The 13831-nt window shown below is 46.8% G+C and overlaps 1 protein-coding gene across 1 annotated transcript in view; it reads right to left on the reverse strand.

The window, feature by feature from the left end:
* LOC119465207 (mucin-17-like) overlaps positions 1-13831 on the reverse strand; it is a 67637-nt gene that overhangs the window by 40067 nt on the left and 13739 nt on the right. Inside the window, exon 2 of the mRNA XM_049655264.1 lies at positions 11645-11735. Within this exon, the coding sequence (XP_049511221.1) occupies positions 11645-11706 (62 nt within the window). The 5' untranslated portion in view covers positions 11707-11735. The remainder of the gene's footprint in view (positions 1-11644; positions 11736-13831) is intronic.

Below are 13831 nucleotides of genomic sequence, written 5' to 3' on the forward strand. Positions count from 1 at the left end.
CGCTGACAAACGCTTTGGACGGCCCGGCCCGTGAGCCGGGACAGGGCTTTCGGGTCGGCCTACCACCCTCTTCCAGTGGGTGACCGCACAGTGTTTGAATCGCTGCCTGCGTTCCCACCGCCAGCGCTACCCGCATCTCGTCCTGTGCCCTTACGCCACCATCAGGCAAGCCTTCCTCCCTCAACTTGCCCTGATACCGTCTCGTCGACCACCCGATGCGCTACCGCACAGTCCCTGGCCTCCTGCTCTCTCCAGGGGTCTCTTTCGTGCGACTACGCGCACAATGTTGTCGTCAAGGGTATCAACACGACCATGACACCGGCCACTTCAACGCCTTTCTCGCAACCAACGATGGCAGGCGACAGTGGTGCCATCGTTGACCCTACGCCGGCTCCCGTGCCGCACACCATCAGGTCTGGCGCCAACGACATCGCTCCTGCCATTCGGCCTCCTACCCACCCTTCATCGGATTTGTCCACGCTGCCGGCTGAGCGAGCCTCCGAGTCAGAGCGCGAGCCCATGCCCGTGCCGACTCCGCACCTCCGACCGTGTCAGCTGTCGCTACATCACGGCACCTACGAGCCAGCGAGAGCAACAGCAGCGACCTTCTTCCCTGCCCTGCGCTCCCCGTCCTCTCCTGCCAACTTGCCGGTGGGCTCTTCTAGCGAATACTCTGACAAGTCGGACGTTGGAGGTTGTCAACAATCGTCACTTGCCGAGCATAGGGCAGAAAGACTGACACCACCATCTCGCGACATGAGCCGTGATGCTGTCTCGCACCCACAACCTCATCTAGCACTTCGCGTCGTGCCCACATTGGAGCTCGCCTGTCAACATGACTCGGCTGTTCCTGCTCCAGCTGTCCCATATTTTCGCCAACCCGCATCGGTGCAGTAATCGAGCGTCATCCAAAGACGCCTTCCTGGCCATCTCGAGCGCCACTCACGTCCACGGCCATTGACCGTGGTAAGACCAAGACTCTGGCCCGCGGATTCCAGACCATGGGTCGCGCAAGACCTGACAACCGACGTGCACAAGCAACATCCACCAGAGCTCAGGCATCAGCGAGCGCGTGATGATCGAGCTTGCGGCTTGTTGTGCCCACCAATGATTGCGCCCGGTCCCCGTTAGTTCCGCCTGGCCTGCCTGAACTGCTGCAGAGGCATCTGCTTTCACTCTCTCTGTGCTGGTGTGCTGTGCACTGCTCGTCCGCAACGCCACTCGCAGCCTCGTCCACCTGAGGGTTTGCTACCCCCCTTCGCCTCCAACGGACTCACTACTTAGACTGACCCCGGACCCTCTTGAACGTCGCTCCTGTCATCGCCATTCCGTCTCGGCGGGGGGCCCTGTAGCGCCCACCAACGCCACAGCGTGGCGCGCTATGGTCGGCGCTGCAAAAAGAAAAAAAAATATGCGCAGCGCATGCACGAGGCGCATGCTCGGGACGCGCAGTGTCGTTTTGAAAGCTAGCGATGCTGGTCGTCGCAGCCGCCGCTCGGCTTGCCGCCTTCGCCTTCTGAGTAGGGACGACGGCACGGCTCGTACGGCCGCCGTCACATCCTCCTACAGCCTCAATACAGCAGTGTTACATGGTGAGGCATGCATGAAGTATTGCGGTGAAGCATACCAAGAGTGGGAAGGGACAATTGTCATGGGAGACAGTATGTATTCCTTAATTATAAACGCGTGCAGCCGCAGACTCCTATCACAGTACGAGTACCAATACTCCTAATAAGTGTACTGGCAGGCCTTTAGAGCTCTTTTGCACGTGCCTGTGGCCATTTGAGACCTTGGGGGCAGTAAAAGGCATGCATGCATTTTTTCGAACTGCACGGTTTTTCGGGCGTTTTCGCGGGAGTCAAAAATTGGACGTTGACTGTATTTCACATAAAAAATGCATGTAGCAGTGTCGTTCCTATTATGTTAAGATCTGTGAGAACCTAGGGGCTTCTTTGGCAAGCCTTGCCACACTTCTGAAGCATTTCTAAAGCAAGTGATGGCTCTGTTTGGGCCAGCCTCTCTTCAGCGACATTCACACCAGTGATTGAGAGGGATCGTGCAATCAACTGTTACTGGCGACCAAGGAGTGACAGCAACCTATGTCCACACCAGCAACTGCAACTTGCCCACTGACACACCAATATGTCTCGTGATAGTGCCATTCACATCTGCTTGCTCTGCCAAAACCAACGAAGAATAAGTGTCAGCGCATACTGACATCCTGCCCCGTCAATTGGTTCAGCAGCTTTGCGAGTCCAGTCACGAAGCTGAGAAATCAAGCAGCGAGTGACTGACCAAAAACAGTCACCTTTCTTTTTGTAGTTCGTAGCTCAAGGTTGCGGGATCGAATGCAAGCCACGGCGGCCGCATTTCGAAGGGCGCGAAATGCGAAAACACCCGTGTACTTAGATTTAGCTACTTGTTAAAGAACCCCAGGAGGTCCAAATTTCCGGAGTCCCCCACTACGGCGTGCCTCATAATCAGACTGTGGTTTTGGCACGTAAAACCCCATAATTTAATTTTTTTAGCTTCTAGCTCATCAAGTTAATACGACAGCCCACAACTTTCAGGATGTATTACCAGCAAGCTGAAAATCAGGTGGGATGCAATAACAGATTTGACTGCATCAGGTGTTCGATGACAAATTCCAACCACCCAGCCACGCTCACACTTGCAAAACTTGCAAAGATCAGCACTGTTTGCGGATAACAAAGGTTCCGTTGAAAGTTTTGCCTCCTCCGGGCCTACCACTAGCTTTGATATGACCACTGTACGTACCAATTTCTGATTCAAAGCAACTGGGTTGAAAAGTGCCTGTTTTCTTCATAAAGTTTCCAGAACTGACAAGTTCCCTGAGAAATGGAGGTTTTTCCTAATGGTAGAACCCCTGTGTGATTTGTTGTGAAAGCAAACAAAACCTAATTCCCTTCTTTTTTTTTCATTGTCCAAAATATTGTGCACTGATGGCTGCCACCTTGTAACAGTCCAAGAGGGCTTACAGTATTGAGAGTAAACAAATAAATCCGAGGTCACCTAAGCACTTCTTATGAATTGCGAATGCGAAAGCATTAATGTCCAATTGAATGCTGCTAAGCAGGTCCTTCGTGTTATGGACTCTCGCGGGCAAGCAAGTCTGTTTAGATGCTTGGCCAATGCCTCATATGTAGCACAAGGCCGGTGCACTTCGATCCGTGACGTCATGCTACCTTTCCCATCTGCCATAGAATCTAACGGGGATGCTTCCGAGTAAGCTGGAAGCATTTTGAAGTCGCCGCTTTCGTCATGCCGGGCTTAGCAATGGACATTTCGGTCCAACTAGCATGATTTCATGAAGCGGAGTGCACAGGCCTGCTATCTACGAGGTGCTGGTTTAGCCCAGTAGATAAGACACTCGGCTTCCGAACGTGGCATCGTAGGTTCGAAACTCACTATCGCCAAAGTTTTTTCTTTCAAATTTATTCTGTTTTTAATGCATTAATTTCTTTATAGCAATTACCGAGGCAAAGTTAGAACGCAGTCGAGAGCTTGTGCGGACAAGGAACGTGTGGATAACACAGGACTCCAAGACCGAGAGCGAGGGTGACGGGGCATCGCAGCAATGCCCTCATGCCCTGGTGCGCCAGCAGGGGCTCCCTCTCACTCGTTTTGCTCCATCAAGGCGGGCACATGACACGCATCGAAGCCAATGGTAATTTAGGTGCCACTTCGATGCTACAGACGCCGGCTTTTTCACTCAGTAGGCCATTTGATGCTTTCACATCAATAAAAAAAAAAGAATATCAAGGTTGCCGCTCCAAAGTGACACCATGCAGACAATGGCTCAGTTCAGTTCTGGGTGTAGTGCCCACATCAGAAAAAAAAAACCAGGAGCTCACCATCAGCTCTGCTGTCAGTCACACAGGTGACATACGTGTGGCTGCTGCGTCTTCACGGCTCCAGGCCAAGTAAGGGATCGGCCAACTTCCAACTCGCCAGAATCCTGTCCAGGCGAGTTTCACAGTGCCACACAACTTTTTTTTTTCCAAAGAGAGCAACAATAGAAAAGCACAAGTTTTAAAAAAGCATGAAAAAAAATTCTGCAGGAATCTACAAGGTGGAGGAAATTTTCGTGAAACGAAGTAATTTTCACCCGCTCAATAGTAGCCTTAAGCTACAAAAAAAAAATATTTTCTCAGAAAAAAAGGCTTTGCAATTAATGTTCATGCTGGGACACAGATCGAACCTGCCATCACCATTTTTCCAGGATAATCACTCAACCAGCTGAACTAACCAGGAGGGTGAAAGCAAATCCATGACCGGTTAGCGCAGTTGGCAGAGCAGCTGCCAAGGAAAGGCGAGGGTGCAGCATTCGATCCAAGCATCAGAATGAATGTTTTTAAAACTACGAAGCTTTCTTTCTGAAGAAACTGTGTGTTTCCTTTGTGGCTTCATGCTGCTTTTGGATGAACTAATCATGCCTCCCATGAGTTTAATACAAGTCTTTTCACTTTCCTGGGACTGAAAACGTTAGCCCTAACTTACTCAAACTAGAATAATTTGCCATGGCTGAAGGCGTGCAGTCATGTGCAGGGAGCATGCTTTGACATAGGACATGCATCAGTGGACATCAGGCAACTCTGAAGGAAAGCATCCAGCAGTCAGAAGGAATAAGTAAGCTGAGGAATGCCTGTGTATGTTACCGTATAAACCAGAATATGAGTCGATTTTTTTCGTGAAAAGAATGAGCTAAAGTTGCCCCTCGTCTTATACAGCGGTCTTTAGCTGAATGTGAGTCGTCTGGTAACCTATGGCAATCTTGCTCAAGTTACAGTAAACTAGATTTGTTGGCCGCTCAACGCCAGTTTTCCAATTCGGAAGTGTGCGGTATTGGACCTTGCAGACAGGAAAGCTGCTGAAGTGCAACCCACGCAAAATGTCATTTCATAGGCGTAGGACGGTTCACCCGCACCTTGAGGACACACTCGCGGACTTCATGAGTGCTTGCTGACGGAGACCGTGCATACAATTTGCTGCAAAGCCGTGGAGCTCTCACGAAAAGCTCTGGGCTCGAAGCGGCCAGCGACAAACAGTCGTATTCCGAGGACAGTGCTTATGTAGTCTCCTCCGACAAATGGGACTACAGCTCTGATGGTGGGTGAGCGGTGCAGTTTCGAAAATAAATGTTTCGTCGGTTTTTAGTTGCTTTCTTTTTTTCCCTCTTTCTTTTTTTCCACCTAAACTTAGGGGGCCGACCTGTATTCCCACTTGACCTATAATCCGGTTTATATGGTAGCTTAAAGGGACGCAAACTGGAGATGGTAAAACTCCCATTGCAGCCCGCCAGACGCGCCAGGACGCACCTTTTTTTTATGCAGTGTCTGTGGCACTACCAACAAAAGCCATGCCATGCTACTGTGCTTGTGGAGCATGCTGGTCATGTCGAGGGATAACAGGTAGCCTCACAATGAAGACGAGGTGGACAAGGCTTCACAGGATGGTTGATGCATAAATTCAGTAGTGGGACAGAAAAGTCGTGCAAATCATAACGAAACAGGTGATAGAACTAAAAATAGAAAAAGAAGATTATGGCAGCAATAAAGTATTCAGCTGTAGTAAGAAATGAAAGACAGCGGCAACGTGACAGATCTCAGTATGACATGGAGTGGAATACTGTGTGTTGTTCTATGCTGACATGAGAGCAAAGGAAGGCATACTTGAGCAGGAAAGAACTGTATGCTCTTGACAAACCTCCCAAATTGCTGCGCAAAAAATATGAAACATGGGAAGTCAGACGGACAAGTAAAACACTGGTGATGAGTCAACATGTTGCAGAATGGTAGACATGAAAGTATACTGATGTAAACGCTTCAAGCGAAGCTTGTTCTAAGGCGCAGATTTCGGTGACGTCCTTGCAGAAAACTATTATCATCAGCATTGGCTAGAGCGTCTTCTTTCGCAGCTGGCTTGTTGGCGCCCCTCAGTTTGCACTCGTGTTCGTGCTCGGCACGCGCTCATGCCAGTGCTCCCGCATTCGTCGTCATGAGGGTGGCTGATGCAAATGCTTTATAATGATTGGTGCATAGTTATTTCGAGATTCCATTAGGTTGGCCAGACACGAGCACATTATGCTTTAGTTGCCACGCCAAGCGATCAGATAATGAAAATATATTCCAATTCATGCTGGCAATTCAGAGATGCCGGTTCTCTTTGTCGCACGAAAACTGATACAGCCAAAATAGTTCACGACACACACACACCGCGGCTGATGATGCACGTTGCATGTTTGAGCAGCCAAGAGAAATTTCTGCACACTGTAGTTACCTCTGCACCAAAAAGTTACACAGTGGTTCTTCAACGACCTTGTATGAACTGACATCGTACGAAGCATGCGATGGCAAGACATTCATGCCACGCCGCGCTGGCTCGCACAATCCAGAGAGGAGGGAAGGCTCACCATGTGCCATTTCCTCCTCGCCAGATGAAAAGGTCTATACTCAAGTTTTCTCACACTATGCCCTCTTATTTGAAAGACAAGCTACCCTGCATCTGACGGCACCCATAAAAGAGTTGGTATTAGGTCTGTTCGATTCGCCTGCACAACACAAACCAGTTGATGAGCTGCTGCACTCTCCCATTTGTATCAGCAGTGCAGCAATGTAACCCTCTGAACGGCATCATTCATTTCAAAAGATGCAGGGCTGGTGCATGACTTTTCTGAACCCTCCCTATTGATGGTGCCAGTTTGGTGCACACGTACAGGTGTGAACAGCAGCGCAGCAGATGACGCAGCACATGAATGTAAGCACTGCTAAAACCCCGCTTGCTGCTGTGTCTAAGCAATGTTGGGTGTGTTTACACCTCAGAAGCCGACCATACCTGCGGTTCGGTACCTCTTAAACTTATGTGGACGGTGCACATAACATAAAGCCTGAGGCACACCTGCATCTATTTATTCATTTCAAGTGCCGCATTGTGCCATCACCATTGAAGTCAAGCTGCACAATTTCTGGACTTATCGTGCGCCCCGTGAACTGGTTCTCAGTAGTGCAGGCGAATTGAGCAGACCTAGTATAGAGATGATGACTGCAACTTGTACATCAAATTAAAGTAGCCAGCCAAGTTTTTCTGTTCGGCCTCACTGAAAACACCCATGTACAGAAAGTAGTTTTCCAAGTGTGAGGTGGTGACACACTAACATGCTTATGTTGGGAAACTACACCCAACAATCAGGATCTCGCCTTCTTTTGCTTAAAGGCTTGCTCACAAGGCCTCACCGGAAATTTCAGTTGTACACTGAAAGTTGTGACGCTCCGCCTAGAGCATTTTTTGACAAGCAATATTCAGTTTGGTCCCTTAATGAAAAATATAATAGTTGCAATGCCACGTCGCTATGCTGCCAGGAGGCAAACTTCACTGTCAGCATTAAAACTCTCCTTTGCCTCAACTAGTGTTTGCAAGCGAAACTCCTTCTGTGCCTTATTCCATACCAGAGCTGAGGGACTTGTCATGAGCGCCACCTCCTTTTTCTTGCTGTGTGGCACCCTTCCAGACAGTTCTGCACATTCTGCATTATACGATTCACCAAAGTCACATGCCACACTTGGCGAAATTGCAGGCAGTGCATCTGATGCGGAGACATTTATTTGTGTGAGCTTGATTATCCATCAGAAAGTGGAGCTACCTTGAGAGGAGGAGCATAGGGCTCTTGTTTAAAATTTAAGCTGTTTTTGCATCATCCTCAGCCTATATATAATGTCCACTGCGAGACGAAGACCTCTCAATGCGATCTCCAATTACCCCTCTCTTGCGCTAACCGATTCCAACTTGCGCCTACGAATTTCCCAACTTGATCACTCCACCTAGTTTTCTGCCGTCCTCGACTGTGCTTCCCTTCTCTTGGTATCCATTCTGTAACTCTAATGCTCCACTGGTTATCCATCCTACGCATTACGTGGCCTGCCCAGGTCCATTTCTTCAGCTTAATGTCAACTAGAATATCGGCTATCCCCGTTAGTTCTCTGATCCACACTGCTCCCTTCCTGTCTCTTAACATTACTCCTAAGATTTTTCGTTCCATCTTTCGTTGTGCGGTCCTTAACTTGTTTTCGAGCTTCTTTGTTAACCTCCAAGTTTCTGCCCGATATGTTAGCACCGGTAGAATGCAATGATTGTACACTTTTCTCTTTAACGACAGTGCTAAGCTCCCAGTCAGGATTTGGCAATGCCTGCCGTATGCACTCCCAACCCAATTTTATTCTTCTGTAAATTTCTTTCTCTTGATCAGGGTCCCCTGTGAGTAATTGACCTAGATAAACGTACTCCTTTACAGACTCTAGCGGCTGACTGGCGATCCTGAATTCTTGTTTCCTTGCCAGGCTACTGAACATTATCTTTTTCTTCTGCATATTCATCTTCAACCAAATTCTTACACTTTCTCGATTAAGGTCCTCAATCATTTGTTGTAATTCGTCTCCATTGTTGCTGAATAGGACAATGTCATCTGCAAACCGAAGGTTGGTGAGATATTCACCCTTGATCCTCACTCCTAAGCCTTCCGAGTGTAAGAGCTTGAATACTTCTTCTAAGCATGCAGTGAATTGCATTGGAGAGATTGTGTCTCCTTGCCTGGCGCCTTTCTTGATAGGTAACTTTCTACTTTTCTTGTGGAGAATCAAGGTAGCTGTGGAATCCTCGTAGATATTTGCTACGATATTCACGTATGCCTCCTGTACTCCTTGAGTACGCAATGCCTCTATGACTGCAGGTATCTCTACTGAATCAAATGCCTTTTCATAATCTATGAAAGCCATATAGAGAGGTTGATTGTACTCCGCAGATTTCTCGATTACCTGATTGATGACATAGATATGATCCACCGTAGAATTTCCCTTCCTGAAGCCAGCCTGTTCTCTTGGTTGGCTGAAGTCAAGTGTTGCCCTGATTCTATTGGAAATTATCTTGGTGAATATTTTATACAATACTGAAGCAAGCTAATGGGTCTGTAATTCTTCAATTCTTTAACGTCTCCCTTCTTATGGATAAGTATAATGTTGGCGTTCTTCCAGCTCTTGCATCATGCAGCGGGTTAATACGTTGCATACAAAATCGACAGTGTGTCATCTACACAACGCGTTTGTCTATTTGCAATTCCCAAACATCCTGAGGGGCCTTTTGAGTGTCTAATTCCAATTTATCAGAAGTGATTAAAAAATAGAAGCTTCCGACTGGAACCAGTGTTTCGACAAGTCACTTTGTCGAAACATTCGCTCCAGCTGGAAGCTTCCCTTTCTCGACCATTGCTTATTATTTCGAGCCTCCATCTCCTTCTGAACATCTGTCTCGTTTTTATTCCAATGTAGAAGCGCAAGAATAGCATGTCACAAAATTGCGACAACTGCCTTGAAAAGGGTAAAGGTTACATGATGCATGCATAAAACAGTGCAATAAGAAGTCAGACATGGAGAGAAGTGCGTGAGCACAGAGGTAGCAGGACGGTCATGCGCCTAGTAGAAAGCATTACGAAAAATCTACATGCAATGCGAGGATTCTTATGCCGAGCAAAACATCTGTATAAGATGACACGTTTTGAAAAACCTTATCATTTTATAAAAAATTTGTTCTTCAGACAATGAAAACAAACGAACAATAAAATATATGCACCCTTGCATAACTCAAAGTTCTAGCACTTGCAGCAAAAGATCAGAAATGGCACATATGTATACATACATTTAACATAATGTATATCTTGGTAATTTGATGTTACAATGCATAAAATGTTCATACCATGCTGTAACAAGGTGAGGTGACAGATTTTTGCGAGACTGCTCAGTTTATGCTTATGATGAGGTGAACGAGACCTTTTTTCTTGTATTTGCCTGGGCATTGGGCGCATGCATGAATTGTGAGAGAGACATCTGGGACTCTCACTTCTCGAAATCTGCCTTTCCCTAGGTAGGGCGGAGGACACACTTTGCTATGTTTTTCCCTAGCCGACCTGCCATTGTGCAACAGCGAATAAATACTCAGGAAAGAGCTCACTCTCCGTTCATGTTTCATGGTGTCGTGCCAAAGCTCTGCGTTCATGACTGCAAGGTCTTCAGTTCAAATTGCGTGTTCATCTTTTCTTTTTTTTTAAACAATTTCTGCTTCATTAAATCATTTCCCCCTTTGCCTTCTGCAGCACATTTTCTTTTTTCATATGCTTAACCACAGGGACTGACACAGAGGGTCCCTGCCGAGGAGAGCAAAGCGACTTGGCGCGGTGGGGGAGGGGCATCTTAAGTAGATGCCGCTTTAGCGGCTCCAGACCAATAAATAATGACATGTTGTTACAATGATTTAGTTTTATTGCAAAATATCCAGTTGTAAATTATACTGAAGCTCATGTCCATGGCTGGGCAGAGCATACGCAGAGTGGGCCCATGAGGCCCGTACTGTCAAGATCACCTCCTGTCGCTGGCAACTCTGGCAATGACAAGGCCGCCTAAGGCACTCTGCAAAGTGGCAAACCTTATGTTACGAGTGCCCCAGAGACACGGGCCACCACTGATGACAAACAACTGCCACTTGGCTATTAAGGACTTTGTATCGCCCGCGATGAGCCTGTTTGGATGGAAGTTTAAGTGGCAGTTTAACAGAGCAAAGAGTGTCGTCCTTTGTAGTGCCTACGTTATTGCACATTAGAAGCACGAGTCTCCACCAAGAAGTCTGCAGATCTCTCTCTGGGGACTTTCTGGCTCTGGCAAATATGAGAAACAAGCTCTCGTATGAGATAGTACAGTGCTAACAAGATGGACCCACACAAAGAAAAATTGCCTGCTCTTTTGCACTCACCTGCAGAGGATATTAAGTAAAAGACTTCATGTGCACTCATCGCATACAGCACATAAGCAAATATTTGTGTCACTGTGGTCATATACAAACATGTGTTGAAACTTGTGATTACCCTGCATACTTAACACCCTGAAACTTGTGATTACCCTGACCGAAAGTGTATATACACAATTTACCTCTTAACCTTTTGCAGCCATAAGGATTTGCCCCCCTTTCGGTCATTATGGTCAGGAACTATTTCACATGCCTTGAATGCATTGCACAAGGTGCTCTCAAGTGAAAAAAACACATAGTAGAGAAATATTTCAGAAAATTTGTTTCTTTCCTAACGCCTCGTAGAGTATACAGTTTCCAGCTAGCATCCCGTAGTGAGTAATCATCACATGAACTATTTTCCTTAAGTTCGGCATCACCTCTTCAATGCTCTCATCTGCGAAAATTTGCTGGTTGACCAAAGGTGAGATGTATTCTTTGTTAGAACTAAAACTATTTTCAGATTCATGAAGATCATGAGAGTGTTTTCCATTAAAAGCATGGTAAAAAAAAATCTCATCCTCGATGCTCTAATCCACAAAAAAGCGCTGACAAAGTTGAAAGTTAACTCCTTAAAGTGTGTCACTTAAAAGTGATGTTCTCATATTCAGATGCTGCAAAGTGCAATTATCAGTAGCTGGAAAAGTTTCCAAAATGTGCCACAACGCACAAAGAAAAAAAACAGTGCACGCAAGCATGTGCTCATCATGCATTTTCTGATACCTGACTGCAAAGGATTAGTAAGAAATGTTTGTTGCACTAGCTTTCCAAAACTACTAACGAAACATAAAATACTTACGATGCGGGTGGAACGTCACAGGCCAACACCAAATTCTCAATGATGCTCGAAGGTTCACCCATGGATACCGTGAGCAGATCTGCTTGAGTCACTGTGAAAAAAGCAGCAAAGTGAATGTGTACTGCGTGATGCTGTCTGGCCACCCAGAGCACAATTTAGTTCACTGCAAGAAATTGGCCAATTGAGGAAACAGTTACCACTGGAAGTTCTCCCTTTTGAAGGAATACTGACAGAAAATTTTTCTCTCATCTTTATTGCTTTATTGGATAGCCGTAACACAGTAATTACTATGGAACCTGAATTCTCCAAAAGTGCAACAAATAATTATGCTACCTTTTATAATGAGACCATTTCAAAACGCGCACCAAGAGCAGCACAGCTTTGGATGTGAAAACAGTAAAAGTTCTCAAAACTTGGTGGTTAAGCCTTTGTTTCCTTTAAAATGCAATTAATAATTCTTTACTGATAAACAATAACCAGACCCAAACATACATTGTCAAAAACAGACATCATGAACTGGTTTGGAAGCTTCAGGCCAATGCCGCCACCCATTCTTCATTTTATTGCGACAGCAGTTAAAAACTCACAATTGAGTTTGCTGTGTCTGCCTGTCCATCTTTTCCATTATGCCTTTGCCATCGTCACCATTAAGTTGTTACCAAGGCCAACTCCTCATCATTAGCTTGCACCCTTGCCACATGGCGAAGAAAAGCAAAACATTGCCTCCACTCGCCACTGCAGACCAAATACATGTGGCAATCTGGAGTTCGGACCCCCATGTGGACATTGAGGCAATGCCAGAATGTGGATTCTGCTACAACAGCAGACCTTGCTTTTATTTCAGTTTCACAAGCAAAATTGTGCAACATGAATCTAGCACATCTTCACAAACACTCGCATGTGCCATTTTTGTTGAAAAGTTTATCATTGTTATTGATGCGTCTTAGTGACTTTAACAGCTAACTGACAAGTCCTTGGTTATAAACAAGAACTACCCAAAATATTAAAAACGAGATCAATTGATACATCGATGCAAAAAAAGAGCGAAAGAGAGGGAGTGATGCAGTCCTCTGGGTCAAAGAACATGATAACAGCTTTCAATAAAAACATGGACATCACAGAAAACAATTTAGGTCAGAACCATATTGTTACGGTGAAGGGAAAGAAGAAGGTGACGTGAACGAGAGGAAGACGAAGACTCTGGCTGTTGCCTGAACGCCATATTTCTTCGCTTGTAAATATACATCCTTCTACACTCGTGGGCCTGCTTTCTTCCTGCAACATTTTGGTGGAAGGTGCTGGGTACAATCACGGAAGTTCGCAGTGGACGTCATCTACCTGCCGCCACAATGGCAGATCAACCGACACAACCGACAACGCCTCAGCAGTCCACGCCAACGGTCATCCTCACTCATCTGCGGGACCCGGGGACATTTTGTGGCACGGACAACACCGACGTCGAGGACTGGCTTGCGATGTACGAACGAGTGTGCGACAGCAACAGGTGGGATCCAACAATGATGCTAGCAAACCTCATGTTTTATCTGAAAGGAACTGCGAAGCAATGGTACGATACGCATGAAGCTGACCTAACAAGCTGGGATGTCTGCAAAGAAAAAATGCGTGACCTGTTTGGCAGACCTGTCGATCGTCAGTTGGCAGCAAAAAAAGAACTTGCATGCCGCGCTCAGACGTCCACAGAATCCTATGTCGTGTACATACAGGATGTGCTGGCTCTCTGCCGCAAGGCTGATAACACCATGACCGAGGCGGACAAGATTGGTCACATACTAAAAGGTATTGCAGACGACGCCTTCAATCTCCTGATGTGTAAGGATTGTGCCACTGTGGATGCAATTATAAAGGAGTGCCGGCGCTTCGAACAAGCGAAAGGCTGCCGCGTCCCTCAACATTTCGACAGGCTGCCCAATACCGCCGCGACCTCTTCGTGCGCAGACCCACCGCGGTTCGTTCAGCCGACAGGATCAGAAGATCTAACGCGTATCGTTCGCCGTGAGCTTGAGGCCATGGCTCGGGCTCCAATTCGTTCCGACTGTCGGGAAAGTGTGCCCGCTATCTCGCTTATACAAGCGGTCGTTCGGGAAGAAATAGCGAGTTTGGGCATTCCATCTCTCTGCTCGGTCCGCCATACGAACACCCTACCAGATTTCTCCGGCCGCTCGCTCC

Source organism: Dermacentor silvarum, chromosome 9 (assembly GCF_013339745.2).
Source record: "Dermacentor silvarum isolate Dsil-2018 chromosome 9, BIME_Dsil_1.4, whole genome shotgun sequence".
Taxonomy (NCBI): Eukaryota; Metazoa; Arthropoda; class Arachnida; order Ixodida; family Ixodidae; genus Dermacentor; species Dermacentor silvarum.